Here is a 24,486-nt window from a genome sequence, read left to right as displayed (position 1 = left end):
CCCGTAATAAAGTGGTTTGGTGATTTCAAATATATAAAATATTGTATCTACTTAAAAAGTGTTTGTTATTTAGGAGGGGAAAATGAGGCTTACACGAGCGTCTATAGTATAGAGCCACATGTGATGTTTGCAGTACCGATGGCTCAGCGTGCTCCAGCGGTGTGCAGAGCAGGAAAAGTCCATTCTGGAAGGGGATGGGCAAGCCTGCGGGAGAGCAGCCTTGCAGTGCGCTCGGGGAAGGGGCTGGGCTGGGTCCTGCGGCGGGGCTGGTTGGTGGAAGGTGTCCCGCACACACAGGCACGGATGAATGGTTGCAGCACCTGGAGCAGTCCGATTGGCCCAGCAAGGGTGGCTGAGGCCAGACCTAGAGTGTCACCTGGAGTGTCAGGTGAAGGGATGTGAAAGCTGGGGCCAGGGTGGGGGAGTTCTGAGCAGGAGAATGACATGAACAGAGCTGTAGGAAGATGGATCCAGCCCCAGAAGTTTAAGAGATGCGTGCGTATGTAGGCGGGCTGAGGAATGGCGGGAGAAGACAGGAGGGCAGGTTAAGAAGCTCCTGCAGCAGAGGACGCCTAATTGCCTTATTTACCCGCTGACGCCTGAACGAAGTAGGTGGTGGCCGTCAGACAAAATGAAGGGGTAAGTTTGAGTGATACCAAAGAGGAATAACTCACTAAGTGTCTTTTCCTCTCTCACCTGGTGTCTGCCCCACCCTCCACCCCCAATTGTCAGATTCCTCTTTCCCAGCAGATAAGAGGCCTTTCTGCAGTGGCTACCCCGAGGGCCAGCTTCACCCCTAGGCAGAGATCTGATGTTTCCAGTGATAGGAATCAAAGTTCTTTCCTCTTTCCTCAAAGCTCCAAGGCACTGAGCACTGGGATCCCCCAGGAGGACTGATTTTTGCGGGCAGTGTCTCTGAGACCTAAACCATCCAGAGCCCTTGTCATCCTTCTCTGCAAATGGCTCTCCTCCAGTGACCCTCCTTCCTGCAGCCTAACGTGTCAGCCTCAGACCCTCAGGCCTGAGGGGGCTGCTGTGGCTGCTAAGCCCTCTGCCCCTCCCTCCTTCCCCCACTACCCCGGTACACCCCCAGCTCCAGAGCTCGAGGTAGAGTTGGAGGGCCCAGGAGGGGAAAGCCAGTGCCTCTCCAAGGACCTGATTATTTCCAAAGACTTGTGCTAATTTTCTGATATGATCCTCACATCTCTGTGAGGCACTAAATCCTCATTACTTTTCCTGACCGATGCATTCTAATTAGATCAACACTTAAAAAAAATTCACAATAGCCACAGGATGGCTTTCCATCTCATTAACTCCTCACTTATTATTTTCATGAAAATTACTGATAAAAATGTGCATCTCCATTTGGTGAGGCCTCACAGCCTCCTCAGCTCCTATCTTGCATCTCTCCCATCACCGGGACTGCGCAGCGTCGCCATGGTAACCCACAATAATAGAAACTAATAAATTACAAACGAGATGCTCGTTGAGCAATTATTGTCCTCTTTTATGCAAGTTTCTTGCTAATTTTGATCATAAGGGAAAGTACAATAAGACTCTGAAGGAATGAGTCTATTTCAAGAGAATATCAGCAAGCAGAAGCCTGGGCGGCTGTTTTTAGATCTGTAATAAAGTGATTTGGTGATTTCAAGCAATAGGAAGAGGAAATAAACTTCTTGCCCTGTGTTCCGGGCGGTCCTCACTAGCAAGGCTCACAAAGATCCTATTGCGTGGGTTGGATGTGACATGCAGTGTGTCTTCAGAGCTTGTTGCCAAGATGTGCAAGGCCCGGCTGGCCTTCCAGAGGTCAGCCTGCCCTGTCCCCCGTCTCTACCAACCTGGACAGAGGGAGTACCTTTGTGGTTTCTTAGAGGCCTAGGGATAAAAATGGTGTAGCCTTTCTTAGCTACTCTTTCCAGCGCCTCTTGCTACTCATTCATAGAAAATTTACCAGCGGCCCCACACTTCATCGTCTAATGAGAAGAGGGTGCAGGAAGCCTCCTGAGGGCCCCTCTGTGTGTCTGTCCTGGACCTGGGAGCTCAGCGGGAGAGGAGCAGTGGGGCGAGGCTGTGGCGTACGCAGGTACCAGCGAGCTGCGTGGGAGGTGTGGCCAGGCAGCTTGCTTAGACTGTAGGTTTGGGGAAAACAGAGCCCATTCTTGCTCAGAGCTCACAGTCATCGTTTCCGCATTTCCATGTTCCCAGGATGAAGGTGGCAGGTGAATCTTGGAAGGGGGGGTGGTTTGAGGTGACATTTACAGTGGCCCTGAGCCTTAGGGGGACAGAGGTGCCAGGGCAGGGTGAGTGACCACAGCATGGCCAGGAAGAAGCAGTTCCAGGGGAAGCTTTCCTCTAACTGTCCTTGCCAGGGACACGGAGAGCTCAGCTCTGGAGAAGGCTGTGGTCGGGATGTTGGGCCGGTCCCAGTCCATCCTCTGCATAGCTGGCCGTCTCCTTAACTCCTGTGCTCACTTTTTGGTATATGTTGGGCCAGAAAGCCCAGAATAACTGTGGACATTTTCCCTCTCAGATCTGGTCATTTCTAGGGAATACTGATGCCCTGGCACGGTGGAGTCCGTGTTAAAAGGGGACTGTGCTGCCTGCGGCATGTCCACAGAAGCGGATGAGAGGAGGCCTTTGTGCTGGAAGGATCCAGCGAGTCTCATCTGATCCACCAGCAGACCTGCCTACACATGTGGCTCAGGAGCCTGGCTTAAGAGATAGGACCCAGCTCTGCGTATTACCTGTGAGTGAAGGTTTATGGAGGGCTGGTTGGGGGAGTAGGGCCCCCCGAGGTCATTCCTGAGCAGGTTATCACTGTGCATCTTGGTTTTGAGGCAGGTGATGTAACGGTTGCAAAAGTCCTTGCAGAGTTCATTGACTTTCTCCAACTCCAGCAGGTGGATTCTCAGGACCTGGATTGCCTTCACCATCTGGGGAGAGGGAGGAGAGGTGAGCCCAGGTGTTGGTATCCTGTTCCCTTTGCTGCCTGGACCCCCAACCCCAACCACACTGGGGAGGGGAGCCATCCCCCGCCCGGGCACTCGCTTTCTACACTTGATCCTAGCCCAAGGCTGAGAAGGCCTGTGCTTCCTCATCCACATGACTGAAATTCTAGTTACGGCTCTGTGCTGATTACTCTCTTGCCTTGAGCCCTCTGTTATCACAGCTGTTCCTGAGGCAGTTGTGGTATTCTGAGAACAGCACTGGCCTTAGAGACAGAAGGCCAGGTCCAAGTCCCGGGCCTGCCATTTACTATCTGTGTGACCTTGGGCAAGTTGCTTAAGCTCTCTGCGCCTTAGTGTCTGACAAATGGGGATCATTATGCTGTCCCTAACGACTTTACAGGTTCGCGGAGAGTATCGTATGAGGGGATGTACGTGACAGCACGCCGTAAAGTGTGAAGTTCTGAACAAGCATAAGGAAGACTGAGATCAGAGTTTCTTGCAAGTGCCCCGAGAGGTCAGGAGCTGTCTATTCTTAAACACATATTCTGAGTGCTTCATGTGATCCAGGTTACCCTGCGGACAGTCCACAGATACTTGCTGACTGACCGAATAATCCAGCATGACTTAGCCGGGCACTAGATACCTCACTGTCCGTTGTGGCCTTTTCTGTGCCCTTTGGATAATTGTGCCTGTTGCCTCTTCAAATGGACATTCCTAACCTTTTCATGGCCAGAGGCTGTGTCGCAATCGAAGGTTTGCTCTTTATTGTTGTTGTCATAAAAAGAAAATACTAAGGAAGGTATGGAAAGCAGGGGGTGGAAAAAAACTGCCTTTGATCCAATCACCCTAAGAGAATGATCATTATTTTAACACAGGTTTTTGTTTGTTTGTTTGTTTTTGAGATAGGATATCATTCTATCCCCTAGGCTGGAGTGCAGTGGCAGGATCACAGCTCACTGCAGCCTCGAACTCCTGGGCTCAAGTGTTCCTCCCACCTCAGCCTCCCAAAGTGCTGTCATTACAGGCATGAGCCATCGCACCCAACCTAACACAGTTTCGATAACTTTGTGCATGCGATTTTGTTTCTGATTTTTTCCTCTTAGTTTAACAACTGTATTTTTCAAAGTGCTAGAATTGTTTTCTCTATTCTCTCTTTTAGACTGTGAGCTTTGAGAAGGCAGGGATGATGTCTAATCTGCTCACCAAGTTGTCTTCAGCCCCAGCACATGTGGATACCGAACACATATTTGTTGAAGGGGTGAAAGTTGTCAAGTATGTGTGTGTGTGTGTGTGTGTGTATGGAGAGAGAGAGAGAGAGAGTGTGTCTCACTCTGTTGCGCTGAGCAGAGTGTAGTGCCTAGCTCACAGCAACCTCAAACTCCTGGGTTCAAGCAATCCTCCTGCCTCAGCCTCCGGAGTAGCTGGGACTACAGGCATGCACCATGACGCCCAGCTGATTTTTCTATTTTTAGTAGAGACAGGGTCTCATTCTTGCTCAGGCTGGTCTCAGACTCCTGAGCTCAAGCAATCTTCCTGCCTTGGTCTCCTAGAGTCCTAGGATTACAGGCATGAGCCACGGCACCTGGCCCGAGTAAATATATTTTTAAATGTTGCATATTATTTCATGTGTATGGCATACTTAACCAGTTTCCTATGGTTGGCATTTAGATTACTTCCAATTTTTCAATTTTATAAAAAAATCTTACAGTGAATATTTTCTAAGCTTATAGCTTTTTTTTTTTTTTAATGTTTCTGCATTACTTCTTTAGGATGAATTCCCAAAAGTGATAGGTATGGACTTCTGTGGCCCATAATAAATATTGCTAAATTGCTTTTCAACTGGGGGTTGCTCAAATGGTGCTGGAATAATTGGACATCCATAAGCGAAAAAATGAACTTTGATTTAAACCTCATACCCAATATAAAAATTAACTCAAAATGGATCAAAGCCCTAAATGTAAGTCATAAAGCTATAAAAAATTTTAGAGAAAAAAATAGGAGAAAATCTTTAGGATCTAGGGTTATGCAAAGAGGTCTTAGAGTTGACAGCAAAGAATTGGATCTCATCAAAATTAAAAATATTTGCTCTTCAAAAGACCCTGTGAAGAGGTTGAAAAGACTACAGATTAGGAGAGAATATTTGCAAATTACATATCTGACAAAATACTTGTATCTAGAATATAGAAAGAACTTTCAAAATGAAACAGTAAAATGATAAGCAACCCAATTAGCACATGGGCACAAGACACGATTAGACATTTTACTGAAGAGAATATACAGATGGCAAGTAAGTGCATGAAAAGATATTCAGTGTCATTAGCCATTGGAGAAATGCAGATTAAAACCACAGTGAGGTGTCACTACACACCTATCAGCATGGTTAAAATAAAAAGCAGCGATAACACCAAATGCTGGCGAGGAACTAGAAACCAGATCACTCCTACATTGCTGGTGGGAATGAAAAATGGTACAGCCACTCTGGAAAACAGCATGACAGTTTCTTATAAAACTAAATATGTGCTTACCATATGACCCAGCAATTGCACTCTTGGGCATTTATCCCAGAGAAATAAAAACATATGTTCACACAAAAAGCTGTGTATAAATGTTCAAAGCAGCTTTACTTCTAATAGTCAAAAACTGGAAATAACCCAAAATACTTCAATGGGTGAATAGATAAAGAATGTGTGGTTCATCCGTATCCAGGAATACAACTCAGCAATAGAAAGGAACAAACCAGTGATATGCTCAACGACTTGGGTGATCTCAAGGGAATTGTGCTGAGAAAGAAAAGCCAGTCTCGAAGGGTTACATATTGTATGATGCCATTTATATAACATTCTTGAAATGACAAAATAGAAATAGAAAACAGATTAGTGGTGGACAGGGGTGGAGCAGAGGAGAAAGGAACTATTCTGTACCGTGACTATAATAGGGTTTACATGGATCTGGACATGTGATAAAACTTCATAGAACTAAACACATGCATGCACACACACATAGCACACACAAGTGCATGTAAAACTGGTGACATCTGAATAAGGTTGGTGAATTGTTCCTAGTTGTGAAGTTGTGCTATGGTTGTGTATTAGTTAGCACAACTGCATGTGAATCTACAATTACATGAAAATAAAAATTTTAAAAAGGGAGGGCTTATTGCCTTTCCATATCCATTTGTGTTGACACAAGACATATATGGAAGTCTCTATTTAATCCTCCCAGTTTTGGGCTAGCATTTTGCTGCCCAGGGAAGAGTTCGGATGGTATAAAAAAGGGTTGAAAACAAGGAAGGAAATCTCGCCCAGAGAATTTTGACTGTGAGGTGTGTATCCAATGGCGTGGCTGGAAGCCAGTGTCACACTCTTCTCCGGGCCTCACTGGCATTTCAAGGGGGGAGCCCACATTCCCTGGGCTGGGCTTGTGGACTGCCTGATGGGCAGGGATTGTGCTCAGCTAATTAAGGGTTTTTGGAGTACTAAATTAGACTGAGTGTCACTCAAAGACAGAAACCAACAATTGTGTGTCTCCATGCAGGGCTCAGTCACAGGGTCTCACCCAAAGGAGTGCTATTCCGTGGGGCCGAGGCTGAGGGAGACTGAGCAATTCTAGGTGAAGAGGAGAATGGCGACTTTAGTATTTGGAACATTTGGACCAAAAACTGGAGTTAGGTGTTTAATAAAGATTTACTCTTGCTTAAATTTTTTACTTGATGTTGGCCAAGAAGTATATGTCTCTCAGAGTAATTAGCATAATATAAGGCACTTTACAGATACTCGTTGATGGATTGATAACACTACCCATACATTCCTTATTCCTACTGTGTCTCAGGCACTGTGTTAGGCCCATTCCATGCCTTGTCTTACTTATTCCACACAACCATCGCTGCACGGAGATACCACTGTTGTCTATATTTTACAGTTGAAGAAAATAAAGTCCAGAGATACTGAATTTTACTTGTTTGGAGTCACAGAGCTGGTAAGTGGTGTGCAGCCTGGCTGCCTCACCCCTGAGCTTGTGTCACTTCACCCTCAATACAGACTCTCACACAGGACTTATGTAGAGAAAGGGGAGAAAATGGGAGTTTAAATGGTGCATGGTCTGGGGAAAAGGTGGCTCAGTGATAGGAATTGTGGGGTTCTAGGAAAACCAATTAGCTTGTGGGACATTAAAGGTTAGGATTTCCAGAACCCTCCCTGGTAATGTGTCTTCGTTCAGCTGTTCTGATTTCCCATCCCTCGCTCCTGGCTTGGCCCCTACAGGCCAGATCACCGCACCACCTTGGGTGTCTGCTTCCTCATGTGCACAAATACAGGGTGGGACTGTCAGGTCCCTTCCATTTTCTGACTCTCTGAACATTACCAGGACTTCTGTTCTCATTTTGCTGATGGTGCTGGAATGGTGACCTGGGCCAGCTTCTAGGTGAGTGGACGGTCCAGACTCAATAGGACATAGGCTGCATCTTCTCTTCTGAGGCTCCCCTGGTTGTTGGGAGATGACCTTATTGCCGACGATAGTATGTCCTCTCAATCTGCTGATTAAGCAGCTCTTCCTTATATTCTACCAAAATCTCTCTGTCTTAATATAAAGTGCTTGCTCAGCAGCCTTCCGTAGGTACCAAGAACATCTAGTACCTCCATCAGCACAACTTCCCTTAATTTAATTGTATCCATTCAACAATATTGAGTCTTAATATTATGGCGTACACTGGACCAGGCATCTGACTTGGATAAGTTGTTCAATCAGCTTTCTTTCCTCCATACTAACGCAGTGGTAATTCCTTAAACCCTTCTTCTCCTTCTCTTCCGTCCCTCCCTTCCTTCTTTCCTTTCTCCTTCTTTTATTCTTTCTCTCAACTTTTGTTTCACATAATTCTGCATTTTAATCATTTACTGATTTATTTTAAAATCTTCTTGTGCAGTAATACACCCATATATATTCACACACATATACATGGAAAAGGGCACATACCATGTTTCCCTGAAAATAAGACCTACCCATAAAATAAGCCCTAGCAGGATTTCCAAGCATTTGCACAATATAAGCCCTACCCTGAAAATAAGACCTGGTGATGGGCGTGGCTATGCAGTGTATGCACAACCCATGCATTTCGTGGCAGAGTGGTAAAGAAGATGAGCAGCCCTTCTCATCTGCCCCATTGTGACAGCTACTATCCCAGAGGTGACTGGAAAGGTGCAGGCAGCCCCACCAACAAGGTCAGCTCCCCCTGTCCAGTCCCAGCCATCCCGTGCGTGCTGCAAGCTGAGGCTTTGAGGGGAAAATAACACATCCCCTGAAAATAAGCCCTACCGTGTCTTCTTGAGGAAAAATAAATATAACACCCTGTCTTATTTTCGGGGAAACACGGTATCTATTCATTTATTTTAAATACATAACCAATATGTACTTACAAAAATCAGAAAATACAGATCAACAAAACAAAATAAAAAGTAGAATCTACCCAGAATAGCTTTGCTCAAATGAAATATACACACAGTGTGTTTAAACCAGATCTGGTGCACAGTGGCCAAAAGTGGACCTACCCTTTGGTCTAATAAAGCACAGCTGAAGGATTACTTTTTTATGGGCTGATAGAATTGGTTTAAAGATTTAAAAAGGCAGAGTAAATCATAATGGTATTCCAAGGCAATGAATATGTAGAACCTGTTCAATATTAGAGAGAAAGATGGGCAATGCAGGGAAGCTGCCTTGCAGGGCAGAAAGCCTGTGGGGTTCACTGTGAGACAGCCTGGCTTGGAGTCCAGGCCCACTACTGCTAACTGGTGCCACTGGGCAAATTCTGTGACTTCTCTGAGCTTCAGTCTCCTCGTTTGTAAAATGGGGCTAATGATATCCCTAACTCATGAGATTTGATAGGGGCTACAGGAGATGATAATGTGGAAGTGCTTTATAAACTGCAGTAAACCAACAGATCCCATTGGCTTTTCTACTGCTATATTTGGCTAGTGAAAAAAATAATAATTCCCAGGGTTTTTTTTTCTTTCCATATTTGTATTTAGTAAATCATCTTCTATCCTATGTGTTACAATTTTGGATTTTTGCCTCTAAGAAAATTGTGATTTATGAAACCATTTTTCTAAATTATCAGGGTCATGTGAAAAGTTATTCCAAATCTTTTAGAGCAATAACAATGCCACTTAATTTATCTCATCACCAAATGTATGTTTCATTCCTTTCCCCAGGATGTGCTTCATCTGTCAGCTTTTCTCCCTCCTTTCTCTTTCAAAATAAAGCCTCCATCCCTGTTCTCCTAAGAAGTCCCCTTCAAAAAAGCAAAACCAGATGCAACCTCACATTTTTAGTTTCATCCACTGTATACAAGTCCTGTAGTCCCAGGAAAGTACACAAGACCAGGGTTTCTTATTTTTTATAAAGTCACATGGTGTGATGTCTCAAGTCTATTTTTTCCTGCCTGGTTATTTTAGACAAGTGGTTTGAATTTGTACATAAAATTTAGGATGACAATAATATCTACACTTTAGAGTTGTTGTGAAAATGGAATAAGATCTTGTATGTACATGTGTGGGGCATATAATGGCTATTCAATAAATGTCAAGCCTTCATGCCAATGCGTCCCTCCTTCCTCCATCAGGTGCCTCTCTAAAGAGTTGCCGGTCTTGTAGGATCATGGCCTCTTCACTTGATAATAATGATCCCTTGCCTTTCAAAACATTTGCGCACATAAGACTTTACGATTTACAAAATGCTTTCTCTCCATTATCTCATTTGAGTCTCATCACCACAGGGACACAGGCACTATTATCTCTCTCCTAGAGATAAGGAAATTGAGGCTCAGAGATTAGGTAAACCACTCAGTTCCACGTAGGAATTAGGGAGGGATCCTTGCCTTGGGAGTAAATTCCTTTTACCCTCTCCTTCCTCTTCTGCAAATTGGGAAGCTGGAACTATTCTCCCTCACTGACAGAACGAGGAATTTATAAACACACATTCTTTAATGTGCTCTGATATTTCCTGTGGGTCACTGGGGCAGCCAAAGCTAAAATCTAATCAGGAATGTTTCCAGACCAGGCCAGCTTGGCCTGACCACTGACAAGAGTGGAGATGCTAGAACAAAAATTGGGACATGGAAAAAGGTGAGTACCAAGGACTGGAGAACTGCCAGATGATTGGGGGTCGAATGAACATTTTATGGAAACCATCTTGCAAGAAAAGTTAAATCACTTTTGAGTCAGTAACCTGACGCTTCTTGCTGATGGTCTCAGAACTTGGAGAAGCAGCGTGGTATGGGGGGGGGGAAAGGTAGGCTTTGGGAGTTAGATCCACTTGGTTCAAATCCCAGCTATGTGACTTATTGGCTGTAGGGTTCCTCGTCCTTGATTTTTCCCTCTGTCAAATGGGGATAACAACAACCACCTCATAGGATTACTGTGAGAATTAAATAGTGAAGGTACTCAAGGACAATGGGCTTTAGAGGTTGAGAGTCTAGGGTCTGCCACCTATGGTGAGACCTTGAGCAATTTACATAATCTCTGAACTTTAGTTTCTTCACCTGTAAAATAGGATAATAATAGAGACTCCTCAGAGTTGTGCAGAGGATTAAATGGGATGTGACTGGGAAACAGTAAAAACAAGACCTGGACCATAAAAAGGTCTAAGAAGAGACTAGTTACAGGGTGGTGTGACTGTTCCGAGTGTGAGCACTGGATCTTGAGTCCTGTGCCGTGTTTGTCCTGCTTGGGCCATGCACCAGCTGTGTGATCTTGTATTAGCAATTTCACCTCTTATCTCGATTGCCTCATCTTAAAATGGGGGTGATAATATGTGCCTTGTGGGTTTGGAAAGAAGATTAAATAATATAATGTATGTAAAGTGTTGAGAACAGTACCTGACACCTGGTAAGTGCCCTATAAATGTTAATTATTATTAGTGTTGATTATTCTTATTTCCCTTCCCTGTCCTGGTGTCTGTGGGGTCGTCTGCTGCTATCTAGGCAGAGGGTCTGGATTGAAGGCTGGAGTGAGCACCTCTCTGAACGGGGCTGGCCCAAGGTCTCGGTGGGCCCAGGGCTCTGGCCCGGCTCCTTCATGCGCCTCCTAATTCACAGCCTCTGGCCTCTGGCCCTACCTCTTCAGAGTGGGCCCAGGGGCCTGGGGGCCCCATTTTAGAGCTGGCTTTGCGGTCAGGCAGCCATAATCTGTCCCTCGAGCCACACCAGAGTCTCATTAAAACGTGCCCCATAAATGTTAAAAAATTTACACATAAAAAAATTCCATGCATGAAACTGAAACCGTACGTTTTACAGCCTCTGTTTGAAATCTTGCATAATATATAAAACCGTGGCCCTGCACTGGGGGCCCGTAAATCAGATTTTATAAAACAAAAAGCTTTTACCTTTCAAAGGGGTTTGGGGAACTTGCAAATTTTACAAACTTTACCAACTGCCAGTCAGAGGCTGCTGGGCCCAAGGAGGGACCCCCGGGCCAGCTGAGAAACAGGCCTGGTGAGTCCCCGGTGGCCGTGGGAATGGGAGTGGGGGGCGTGAAGAGTAGCGGAGCCCACCCTGCCCCAAGGGAGCTGGCGAGGGGCATTCCAGGCCACCGTGAGGGCGGAAAGCCACCCTTATCGCTCGGAAATGGGGAGGTAGAGGGGTCAGAGTGTGGGCGCCAGGGGAGAGGTTTTGATGGCACTACTCTATTTGTAAATGAGGATTTTTGTTGCCACCGGGGAGGAGACTGCTGGAATGAGGTAGCGTAAGGAGCACAATTTCTGGAGTCAGCACACTGGGCTCTGGTCCTGGCAAGTGACTTCCTTGCCCAGACTTACGTCCCCGGCTACAGAATGGTAGGGGACGGGTGAGGAAGACTTGCTGTTCCTGGCGCTGTGTTTTCCCTCCTAACGTTCTGGGATTTCTTTTGCCCCCAGTACCCGTGCGGGTGATGGGGACACAACTGGTCAGCCAGGGAGGGAGGTCCCCTCCGAAATCTACAATCTGGGACCCTCTCTCTCATCCTTGGGGCAGCTCTGGGAGACTGTGGGGTGCAGAGAAGGGTGCTACCTGGCAATCTGCTTGGGGGAGAGGAGGGTGGCTGGCTGGGATGAGAGGATTCTTCGTCCCTGGTAGGTTAGAGGCTGCTGCCTCACGGGCTTGGGAGAAGGCAGGGCCCGAGTGGGGCTCCAGGGCCCTGGAAATGGAGGTGAACTTCCAAGGGGCAAAGTTTTGGGGGACCCAAGTGCCCTCCTGACAATCCCACCTATGAAAGTCAATATTCAAGGGCAAAGGAAAGCCTCCCTGACACACATATATATAAAAAATAAATCTCTCAATTATCTCAGCTCATTTGCTTGGGGTCTCTCATTTTATGTCCCTGCTCGGCTGCGCAGTATATCTGTCCGGATAAAGAGTTACAGTCCGTTGGGCTACGTGTGCGGGGTTGTAAAAAATACAGATGCCAAATTAACTGGCTGTGGCACTTGGCAGCTGATTGAGCTGATAATGACGTGATCTGACCTTTTTCTAATTTCTAATTATGTGCATCTCGGCTGAGCTGGCTACATGATTCTTGTTCCAATGATGGCTCCTGTGGTTGGCCTCTTTATCTCCCCCTCACCCGCCAACCCTGACACAGGACAGGGTGGGGGGCTGTGGCAAAGGGAACTGCTTGACTCCCCAAATAAAGTTTCAGGGTTCTGGCCACTCAGTCTCTTTGGCAGTCCCGAGGTGAGGTTGGGAAGCTGGAACAACTTTCAGGAGAGACACTGCATTCAGGATTAACTTTTTGGATGCCAGGCATTGTTACAATCACATGAGATAGGTGCATTAGGTCTACAGATGAGGAAACCGAGCTTCAGTGGAGTTAAGTCATCAAGTCTCACACAGAGTAAGTGGTGAAGCTAGGCTCAGGTCTTTTTCTCTAGGCACGTTGCCAAATCTCTCCATTTACATCATCAATCAATCCATCAATCAATCATCAACTAGTCATTGACCGTGGCTACTAACTCATCTAGACAAATCAGGTCCATCTGAGTAGATGGAATGTCCAAGGATTGCTCACTAGCTGGACCACTCCCAGCCCAGTCACCTGAGATAGAAGGCCAGGGAACACCAGTGGTCTGGGGCCACTAAGGTGGCTTCTACTACATCCATGTCCTTGGCTCAGGCCTGGCACGTGGCAGACAGCCAAGTTCTGTTGGATTGATTCAAGAGATCTGATTCTTTAAATGAACAGAACCCTGAGAGACCCAGGCAGTGTTGGCAAGTGGAAAAGCATGGAGCTGGCCACCTGGGAATTTTCCAGGCTGTGCTAGAATGGGAGGCTGCCTTCAGTGGGTCTTCCATAGCTCACTGGCAGGTGGTGGGCAAGGCATTTGAGGTTTGTTTCCCTAGGACTCCTACCTCTTATGAAGGTTTGAATTCTTTCACATTACTCAGTCTAATTTTAGGTATTTCCTTACCAAGTTAGGCCGCAGTTCCTTTTTGTGTCAAGTAAGGGGAGTGGGCCCTAGCACCCCCAGGTCTACTCCAGCTCCCGCAGATATGGCTGCCTCATCTCCTGGCTCCCTGGCTGCCAAGGGTCTGGGTTCTAAGAATCTGCTTCCCAAGTGGAGTCTATGATTCTGGTCAGCCAAAGACGAGGGCAGGGCCAGACCAGCCTGCACTTAATACTCGACCAACTGGAGAACCTGCATGGGGATTCCCAGGGGACTCGAGAGATGGTGGCCCAGCCTCCTAGGAAGGGGGCCTACTGAACCCCAGCCCAGGGACAAGCAGAGGTGGATTTTGGACTCTCAGATGCCTCCACTAAACACCCCTGACAACGGGCAAATGCTTATCCTCTGGCCAAGGCCTGCTCCGCTCTCTAGACACCAGCCCATCATGACACTGCCCGGCTTCCCAGTCCAGGGCAGGCTCTCCTTGGACTCCATGAAGTACCATATTCAACTCTTGACAGAAGCAGAGGTGTGGATAATTCATAGCACGAAATAACACCAAAGTCACTTACATCTGTTCTGCAGATGCCTGTGGTGTGTGTGCACATTTTTTCTTCCTTCCTTTTTGGGACCACATTTGCTTTTCTAATTCCGTTTCCCTTTTGGGAGCAGGTACCGGCCAAACTCCGGATGCAAGAGGTCAGCACCATAATCAATCAATTTGAGGGGGACAGCTTTCCCAAGCTTCCAAATTCACCATGCATAATCTGGGTAATCCACCCACAGAAAAATCTAGAATTGGGGTTAATAACTCCAGGATGACCAGGGTGACGAACAAACAGAGCAGCCCCTCTGTTGTTCTCCCTCAGCAGAACTCCCAGGGCTAGATGAGAATTTCAGATGTCATCCAACCCAGTGGTCTCCTAACCTAATTGAGGATTGCAACTGCCTGGGAAACTTTTTAAAATGTACATTCACAGGCTCCCACCAAACCAGTAAAATCACAATTTCCAGGTGTTGTGGCCCAGAAATATGGATTTTATAAAACTGTAGTGATGATCTGGGTGACAAACTGGGTTTGGGAACCTGCTGTACTGAGTCCTCCTAAGTGGGCAGGTCCTCTGCTGGTCTTCTCAACATGCCTATGTCATGTCTTTCTCTCTATTGACATGTTTGAACATGTCTGTTACCTACATCCTCCACATGGTAGCACGCCAACCATCAGCTCCTCTCTGGGCAGCCCAAGACAGATTCGCTAACACGCCAGGACTCCAGGCCTCAGAACAGCTACTCTAGACATGCTGGCTGCTACAACTGTCCTGTCTTCCTGTCTGCATTACAAGAGATGGGTAGTAGGACGCTGTGCCGCCCTGGGTGTAGACGGGGAGAACGTTGGCAGTAAAGCCTGCGCTGCATGGAACGCTTGGTTTAAGGAACTTAAAAATGGTTCTTGGCTTCCAATATGGCGCATCTAGCACCTGCCCCATGGTCAGCACTCAGAACTGTTTGTTGAATGAATTAATGAAAGGGTCATTTGTAGGGCATTGGGGGGGGGGGAATCAAAGGGTAGGAAGACTCTAGCCAGGGTAGAGGGTGGAGGGTCTTTACCAGATTGTCCAGTTCTGGGTCATCGCTGAAGAAGGGTTTGTGCTCCTGCTCCTGCTGGTGGACAAAGTTCTCGATGTCCACATCAAAGCTTGCGGAGGTGATGCACTCAGAGCCCTGCGTGGCCTGTTCACATTTCTCAAACAGCAGCGTCAGGAGCGGGAAAAGAGGGTGCCTGCGGGGACATTAAGAGCTCACACATGCGCACACACAGAGACCGTGCTGCTAGCTGGGCCAGAAGCCACCAGGCTCCCTCTCCCACATTCCCGTCACTTGTCCCAAGGTCCCACTCCTTGAGAACATTCCCCCATCCCCACGGTCAGTCTAGATGGCGGCATTTCCTGCCCTGGCATGAAGGGTCCAATGACCCAGTTCCTGGGGCTCAGAGGGCTCGTGTCCCTGCTCCCTGGGCGCCCACCTTTTCTCTTTGGTCAGATGAGCTGCATGGCTATTTGGAGAGAGAAGATGGGTTACAACCCTTCAAAGAAGTCAGTGTCCATTTCTGGCTCAGAGTCAACCCAGGAAGGAAATGTGGGAAGTGTCCAGAGAAGTCCTGGACGGGGACGTTACTGTTAGGCAGACCCGTTTTTGGCTGTCTGGAGCCAGCCGAGGGCAGCAGATGTGCACAAACACCGTGTGCTTGCGAGTGTATGCGGGGGATGTGTGTGAGCCCGAACACTCGTCCATACCCGGTGGGCAGATGTCTCCACCTGTCCTGAGCCTGGGGCAGACTCAGTTAGGTCAGACACCCCAAGTACACGTGCAACCTTTCTCTGTGCTTTTCCACTGTTACACCTTTAGCACAAGTGTAACTAAATGATGTTTTGCACCATTATTTGTTCACTGCTTCCTTCAAGACTCTACCTGACCTAATGATCATGGTATCCCTAAGCCTTGCCACATGCTCATGGTAGGCACTTAATAAATATTTGGAGGCTGACTGAATGAATCAATGAAGGGAGAGTGTGAACGTGCATGTGTGCAGTTCTATGACACATATATGCGAGCTAAAGTGCTTATCTCTGTGGCTTTACAGATCTCAGCTTGGATATCACCAACTTTTGTGAGCTTTGCTCACTGTTCCCCCAACAACTTAAGCTGATAGCCCCTGAGTTTTTTGTTTTCTCATCTGCCTTCCTTACTAGACTGTGAGCTATGTGAGGGCAGGAATCCAGCCCACCTTCTTCATCACTGGGCCCAAAGTCTAGCAAAGGCATGTGGATCTCAATCAGCATCTGTCGAATGTATGTGTGCATGCCTATTTGCATGGATAAGTGCATGACATATTTATTTCTGCAGCACGTGCACATGTGTGTGCATGGGTTGTTGACATTGGACTCTGGAGAGTCCCAGTCCCTTCCACTGTGGTTCCAAATAGGCATCTGCACATTCCTCTCTGGTCTGTCTCCTCACACTTCTGGGACTATAAAATTTAGCTCTTTTCTTTTTGCTTCAGCCCCGCTTACTGGGAGAGGAGGAGGAATGTACTTTGGACCTAATCCCCAGACCTCTGCCAAAGGAGATGCTCTAGCCAGCACTGTTCCATAGAACTTTCTGCAATGATGGGCATGTTCTGCAATCTCCAACGGCCAGCGTGGTAGCCGCTAACCATGTGAGGCCAATGAACACTTGAAATATGGCTATTGTAACAAGGACACTGAACTTTTAATTTTATTAAATTAAATTAAATTTGAATTAATTTAAATTTAAATAGCCACATGTGGCTAGTGGCTACTATATTGGAGAACACAGTAAGTCTTGAAAAGGAAAACAGACCATGCTTTTCCCGCCAGCACACTGAGACTGAACACACTGAGCGAAGGACCAAACATCTAGCTTACATAGCGTTTGCAAAGGGGGTGGGGGAATGCCCGTGAGTCTGTCCCATGCTGGAATTTTAATAATTCTGGGCAAAAAGACAGAAAGCGCTTACCCCCATCCACACCCACACCCACATTTTACAGGTCTTTGTACTGGGGCTCAGGGGTAGTGGGTGATGAAGGGAGATAAATCCCTGTATCAGATGAGCTGCTGCTTGGCAGAGCCTGCCCCTGGGCACTATCTCCCCGACCCCTGTCTTGGAAGCTGATGCAGAAACTCCCGGGCCCCAAGGCTACAGGCTCTGGGTGTGCAGTCTGCGGGAAGAAGGGTCAATATTTAAGGATGGCCTATGTGCAGCCCCAAATTGCCATAAGATCTACTGAGCCCCGGTAGAAAACTAGTAGGGAAAAGAATGGGTTAGCTTAGCCATCCGGCTGAAGACAAAGGGAAACCCGGGTGAAGGGGTTAAACTCCAGTATAAGTCTTCATTTGCAGCCACTAATACTGCAGCATATTATAGTCTAATCTAACCTGATCCCAGTTTAATGCAAGATTCTCCTGGCCCTGAGTGGAATACCAAAGAAAGCCTCGGCGGCTGTAATTTAAGCAGAGCCCTGCAGTGGCTTAGCTGAGGGACAGGAAAGGCAAATTCCAGACGGTGTTATGAATTATTGCGCCTTATGAACCTTCCTACTCTCAACAGATGCCTGCTGCCATTTAAACAGCCACTAGATCAATTAGGAATGAAAGGCACAAATCGACTCTGTACAAGGGCACTAAATTACCAGGAACTAATAATCTGCAGCATCGTGCCAGGTGGTGGGGGCGCAGCCCCCGCCCCAACTGCGCGGCAGCCGCGGTCACCGCACATTCCTTTCTCACTGGTTGGAGGGAGGGGACGGGGTGTATGTGCGCGTGCATGTGCGTGCGTGTGCACGTGTGTGTACCGGGTTGAGTGCAGGGTGTCGAAGAGAGCAAGGGTGAGTGTTGTGTGCTGTCCTGTGTGTTTTCATTGTTAGCACACACACTGTTGTGTTTATGTGGTACACGCACACATATGGGTTGTGTGTATGCAACAGTGGTGCCAAATTTGTGTGCTGTGAACATAGTGTGTGCATGTGCTCTGTGTTAGCTGTATGCAATATGTGTGCTGGGATGGTGTGTTCTGTGCACACAGAGCGAGTGGCATGTGGGCTGGGGAAGAGGGATCTGCCGTGGCACTAGGGTTGGGTGGGGAGAGGAGGGTGGCTCCTCTGCTTCTGTCCTTGCCCCTGCAGGGAGGAGCAGCTTTTCTTAGAGCAGTCAAGGAAGGCCTCTCTGAGGAGGTGACATTTACGTTAAGCCTCAAATGATGAGGCACTGTCGCAAAGAGCTGAGGGAGAGGCATTCCAAGCAGGAGAGAAAGCGGATCGCTTGAGACAGAACATGAGCCTGGCATATTTCTGGAGCCAAATCTAGCTAGCTGAGTGTGGCGCAGCCAGGTAGGCAGGAGGAGAATGAAGGAGATGAGGCTGAAAAGGCAGCAGGGGTCAGGTCAGGAGATGCTCACAGGCCTCAGACAGAGGTGGGCTTGGGGGTGTGGGGGGTGGGCATTGTCATGTACGCTGGGGAACCACGTGCACCTTCTATGCAGAGCCTCAGCATGGTTTTATAAACCTCGTTCACTCCCAGGTGCCAGATGTCCCTAGAACAAGTACATGTGTGTTGACGGGTGCATATCTGGGGCTCCTGCTATCTCTCAGAAGAAGGGAACATGCTGCCCATCCTTCCCTCCAAGTTAAGTGGCGTCCATGGGGTACAGGGCAGACTTCGCCGGTGCAGGTCTGGGCCCCTCTCACCAGCTCCCCCAGCCTGAGGCTTGGGCAGTCGGGGTGGGAGGGCAGTGAGCACCGCCAGCTGCCAGAGCAACTTCTCATGCCCCATCCTCCCCAGCCTCCTGCTTCCTCCCACCCATCCGGGAGCCCTGTCCGTCTCACTGAGCTCAGGTGGGGTCTCATCTAACCCACAGCCTTTCCAATGAAGCACGGCCACGCCCAGTGGGGCTGCCTGTGGTTCCCATGCTCTATCCACTTGATACACCTGCCACCTGCTGCATTGAATGCAGGGACGGCTGAGACACCGTGCTGCCTGGAAGAACTGGATTTCCCAGTGACTCAGCTGAGTTCTGGGGCTGCAGCACAGGCCTGGGCTTCTCTAAGGCTGTGTCCAGCCCAGTTATGGGAGAGTCCCCTGCCCTTCCTCAGGTGCCCAGTCTGTGACTGCCCAAGGGCTGACCTATATTTTCTAAGCTACCCTCCAACATCACCCCATAAAGCAGGCGGTGAGGCCAGCAGCCACCATCAAGAGGTCCTCTCCAGCAGCCTTAGCTGCCACCTGAATAGGGCAGTGTCCACAAGAGCTGGCTTCTAAGCCACTTGGGACATAAGTGGCCCTATCCAAGCCAGGGATGGGGTAAGGAGGAGGATTTCCATTTAGATGTGGGATCTTGGCCTTCCCTGAGCCTCAGTTTGTCCATCTAGAAAATGGTTTTTAAGGAGCTCTTCTTCCCGCTGTCCAGCTCTCTTCCCCTGAGGAGCCACATCCTTCAGGGGCCTCGAGCAGGGATGTGGAAATCCAGGCCCCAGAAGACGATGAACAAGATATGAGAGATGGTCATTAGACTTTATTTCCAGCGAGCCGAGGACATTTGACCTCCATAAGAACTCACCTTCTCCCTCCCAGATCCCTTCTCTGCTCTTCTCCCCACCATGTCACCTCCCGTGTGACCGCCCCCTCCACCTCAATCTCTCTTAAGCCGTTCAAAATTTGGAGGAAATAAATCTCACTGCACTAATTCAGTGAGAGTTGGAGCCTCGTCAGTGCAGAACAAATAAAAGGAGTGAACTGGCATGACATTTTACTGCAGAAGAGAGGTCGTTTCCAGCCACTAATAAAAAGGATTTGACACAGACTAATAAAGAGAAATGAATTTCTCTAATGGCCTAATTTAGCACATTCAGCACTGCGCCTCCGCCTGGGTGCTGGGAGGGCGGGCGCCTTCACCGCCAGGCGGACAGAGGCAGGAGGGAGGGAGAGACTCGGCTGGGCTGGGGCGGATGGGAAGAAGAGATGATCTCGAATAACATTTTATTATTTCTTTTCTCTTTTCTGAGCCCCCACCCTGCCCGGACCCTCATCACCTCTCCCCAGGAGCATCTGGACTAAAATCAAGCTCAAGATATGCAGTTCCTCTTAACGATCCAAAGAAATAAAGAACCCCTCTCCGTAGAATTGCAGTCTTGTGCTAGCTTAAGAAGGTGATTAAACCGGATGTGTTGATTTCTACAGGGGTTTAAGCCATCGTTTGGTTTAATTACTTCTGACATTTCTGCCTTTGTGTTTTTTACATCCCCCAAATTGGCGGGCCTGGAATGCCCAGGGTGGGGCCGAGGCGTGTGGGGCTGCCCCACCCCCGCCCAGGAGAGCCGCAGGGCAGGTGAGGTTACCAGCAAGAGAATGGCTGAGACCCCCTCCGTCAAGACCAAAGAGACCCCGACCCCCACCTCTGGTGCGGCTTGAGACATCCTGGGTGGGCAAGAGTCAACAGAGCCCACTTCATGCCTCCTTGGCTCCAGACAGACACTCCTAGCTAAACCGTGCTGACGGGTCTCCCCAACATTTTTAAAGACCTTCTGGAATGGAGACCACAGCTTCCTTGGCAACTCACACACTCATATCTGACTTAAAGATCCTCTGTATGGCTGCAGCCCACCCATTTCTTTTTGTTAAATGGACTGAAAAAAAAAGATAGTTGGGTCCTTTTCCATTTCCCTTCCTTCTTCCTTGCATAACCTGGATTTGTTTTTTGCTTTTTTAAAAATTTAAAACATTTATTCCTGCTTAAGGGAGGAGTGGAAACAGAAGCAGAGACAGAAAAAAGTTAGAAAGAATGTAGCTCCAAAAATACAGAGCTTCAGAGAGGCTAAAATACAAAAACTGAGAGACATTTGCTGGGGAGGGGGACACCCGAGGATGGTCCCAGGAGATGGGAGGCGTTAGTGTCAAGTTCTCTTTCTGGGTGATAAACCTTGTGATTCACAGTCATGCCACGCTATCCCTTCCCCTGTGACCTTGGCCAGGACTGCAGACCTCAATTACGGGTCCAGCCAAGTGTGTGGCCGCCTGCCTGGGCTGTCCATCGCCTCCCCTGTGACTGCCCTTGCAGCCCCCGGCTCCCTGCACCTGCCCCCACAGCCCGAGCTCACTCTGCTGGGGGTGGGCAGACAGAGGCCCACTGTCAGCGCCCACCCCCTCCCGGAGCCCCTGCTGCCTCTTCCAGTATGTGGGTGGGTGGGACAGAGCCCTGGGCCAAGGTTGGGTGATCCCAGGGTGGAAAGTATGGGAGGAGAGTGAGATTCCTGCAGGAACAGCTCCAGTGACAAGCCAGCGGGACCAGAGGCCGGGTCAGAGGACATGAGACTGTCACCAGTGAGGCGGGGTGAGGTGGGCCCACAGGGGTCCCCCAGTCCCCCAGCCTACTCCCTACTGACACATGGTGGCTGTCACGTTGCCAGCCTTCTAGGCAACTGTGCCCAGGGGCTGGCATTTTAACCCTTTATTTCTAGTTACCCAGGCAGAGACCACAGGGATCATAGAATCAGAGACAATACCCTGGAGGACACTTTCCCGGACAGCCCCTCACCCTTCCTGGGCATTTTTTCACTGCAGAAGGCCCACGCCAGTGCCCATTCTGAGAAGTACAGTGGAATTTCTCTTAGACTCGGAGCAAAGGAAGCCAACGCTCCTCAGCTGAGCACCCCAGCCTCTTCACCAGGGGTCTCAGCCTCCTCAGTGTTTCTCCCAGGTGGACTCAGCAGAAGTATTGCAGTGCCTGGAGGGACAGCGGGCGGCCCTGGTCCCCTGTGTGGTCCCTACTACTGCCCTTCACCAACTCAGGCAAACCAACTCCTGTGCGGATCTTTGCCCTGTGCTCTCCTCGGCCCACGGCTTGCCCTCACGGCTCCTCCCACCTGAACTCCTGCTCCCTGCACGTCCTTCTAGTGACCTTCAAAATCCAGCTCAAAATGCCATCTCTCCTGTGAAGGTGGCCCCAGTGGAGCCTCCTCTGAGCCATCACAGCAGGTGCGCTGGGTTTCTCCCTTGACCACACCCACGACTTAGGGTGGGAAGCTGGGTAGTCTGAAACACGGGGACCTTGGAGTCAGACAGCTGTGTGACTTTGGGCAAGTGACCAGATTTTCTGAGCCTCAGTTTCCTCTTTTATACATACAACAGGGATAACACCTCCCATGAGAGTTCTTGTGAGGTTAAATGGAGAAACATGGAAAATGTCTGGACTTAGTAAGCTACTAATTAATGCTTGTTCCCTTTCCCTGGAGTGGTGGGTATGTGGGCACCATTTTTGTTCAAGAAACATTGACACCATCTACTCCAATAAATTTATCTTCCCATCTCCACTGACTCATTTGGCTGGGAAACAAGCCCCTGTGCCAATTCAAACAGAGGCCCAGAAAGAGGAGGGGAAAAGACATCTTAAATTTATCAGAACTCAGAACTTCATTTTCTTTTAACCAAAAAAGCACTGCCAGTAGGGATTCATTTTCATTTCCCTATGACACTTATTAAGTTCTACTAACCACTGTGGTCTGTGCACAGATCCATCCCCCCATTACCCCGTGAGCCCCTCCAGTCCACGACTTCATCGCTTTCGGAATTGCCAAGGGTTAGGCACACAGCGGGGGATCAACAGATCTTTGATGAAGCAATGAATGGGAATGAATGAATGAATGAAGTAAGCAACGACTGTGGGAATGAAGGTTCTGAGACACAATCCTGAAGTTCTCTCAGGCTCAGAATCCACCCATATTGGAGGACTCGGATCCAATCTTGCCATCTGGCAGCTTCGAGCCACAGTTGCTACAGAAGGACCTGCCTTCGCTGGGGCTCTGCTGGGCGTGTGTGCGCGTGGGGGGGGGGGCGAGGTCCTGGGGGGAGGGGAGAGAGTGGGAAGAGAGGTGCTTGCCTAGCCCTCGGCTTCTCCTCCCCTCGTAGGTGCCAGATGGAGAGGACAGAGTGGGGTGGGGAGAACGAGCCAGCAGCCCCTGGTTGGGTGTATTTTTACTTCAGGTGTGACGTTGAAACCATGCGGATGTATTTTTAGTCCTGCCCAGTGGGCGGTGTGTTCGCCTGGGTTGCCTTGGAGAGGACTTCTTCTTGTTGCTAAATTGGAGCTGCATCTGTTAGGGTTCCTGGGCTCCAGCCCAGCTCTCCTCCCCCAGGTGGGTGGGCAGGTCCATTCCCGGCAAGTGCGGCCCGCGCGGGTCGCCGTCTGCCCGGCAGCCCTCCTCTCATGCACACTCAGCGCAGCACACCGCTCCCCGCACATTAAAAAAATCACTGTGAAAGCACAGCCGAGTGACTGTTAAGGCTGGTCTGCAAGGGCGAGAATATGAAGAACCTAAAACTCCAGACCCAGTAGGGATCTCACGTCCAGCCTCTTCCTGATAAGGAGAGAATCCGCAGGCACAGAAAAGAGAAGTGTCTTTCCTGAAACCAGGCAGCTAGTGAGAGGAGGTCAGAGCTTCTATCCAGAAATGCAGCCAGTCCGCAGAGCGAAAATCCTTCAGAGAAGGGCTGCTGTGGGGAGGAAAGCTCTATCCTCCTTGCCTTGGTCGCTGGCAGGGGCTAACCACACTCCCACACGCATTTGGTGGCACTTTGTAAATTACAAAACGCTCTTACATGTGCTTACTGCATTTAAACACCCCAACAGCCTCATCATTCCCATTTTACTGACTAGCAAACTGACGTGCTGTGTAGTTAAATGACTTCATCAAGCTAATAAGTGACTGAGTTGAGATTTAAATCTGGGTATCCCAACTCCAGATCTTGTGCTCTTCCTTGTCTCCCATGCACTGCTTTTGAACCATTACTGGAGTCACTGCATCCTCCTCCTCCTTTTTCTCTCCTGTCCTTGAGTCGTATGCATCCTGGGGTGGAAGAACTAAGCTGCCAGGTTTACCCTTGGAGCATCAAACCATTGTGGCACAAGAGAACCTCTGCTTATCCAACGAGTTTCGGAAGAACCTCCTCTTGTAATAATACTTCTGTGTGTTTGGAGAGGACTCTAACATCTTTATTTTTTTATTTTTTATTTTCTTTTAGACAGAGTCTCACTCTGTTGCCTGGGCTAGAGTGCCGTGGCATCAGCTTAGCTCACAGCAACCTCAAACTCCTGGGCCCAAGCAATCCTCCTGCCTCAGCCTCCCGAGTAGCTGGGATTACAGCCATGCACCACCATGCCCGGCTATTTTTTCTATATTTTTAGTTGGCCACCTAATTTCTTTCTGTTTTTAGTAGTGACAGGGTCTCGCTCTTGCTCAGGCTGATTTCGAACTCCTGACCTTGAGCGACCCTCCCACCTCTGCCTCCCAGAGTGCTAGGGTTACAGGCGTGACCACTGCACCCGGCCTTTATTTTTAAAGATCTTTGATTTCCTCGTTTGATGCCTACCCTGTGGGGTAGGAAAGCTTGCCTAAGGAGGTTGAATGATTTGCCCAACGGTAAAGTCAGAACTCAGACTGGTCTTGTTGTGGACTCTTTGCCCTCGGCCACAGAATGGACCTGGGCTTGGGAAAGCAGAGTGGTGTCCTGGGTAAAAGAGAGCTGAGCTGGCTCAGCTCAGACCTGGGGAGAAGCCGTTGGC

At 48.8% G+C, this 24,486-nt stretch overlaps 1 protein-coding gene across 4 annotated transcripts in view; it reads right to left on the bottom strand.

The window, feature by feature from the left end:
• The window catches only part of PKNOX2 (PBX/knotted 1 homeobox 2), a 254,005-nt gene that overhangs the window by 30,499 nt on the left and 199,020 nt on the right, over positions 1-24,486 (bottom strand). For all 4 annotated transcript variants that reach the window (XM_076002622.1, XM_076002626.1, XM_076002623.1 and 1 more), the window contains 2 exons: positions 14,964-15,135; positions 2,745-2,933 (listed from right to left, as the gene is read on the bottom strand). In XM_076002622.1, the coding sequence (XP_075858737.1) occupies positions 2,745-2,933; positions 14,964-15,135 (361 nt within the window). The remainder of the gene's footprint in view (positions 1-2,744; positions 2,934-14,963; positions 15,136-24,486) is intronic.

This window comes from Microcebus murinus, chromosome 4 (assembly GCF_040939455.1).
Source record: "Microcebus murinus isolate Inina chromosome 4, M.murinus_Inina_mat1.0, whole genome shotgun sequence".
NCBI lineage: Eukaryota > Metazoa > Chordata > Mammalia > Primates > Cheirogaleidae > Microcebus > Microcebus murinus.
This window is presented reverse-complemented; position numbering and strand designations above follow the sequence as displayed.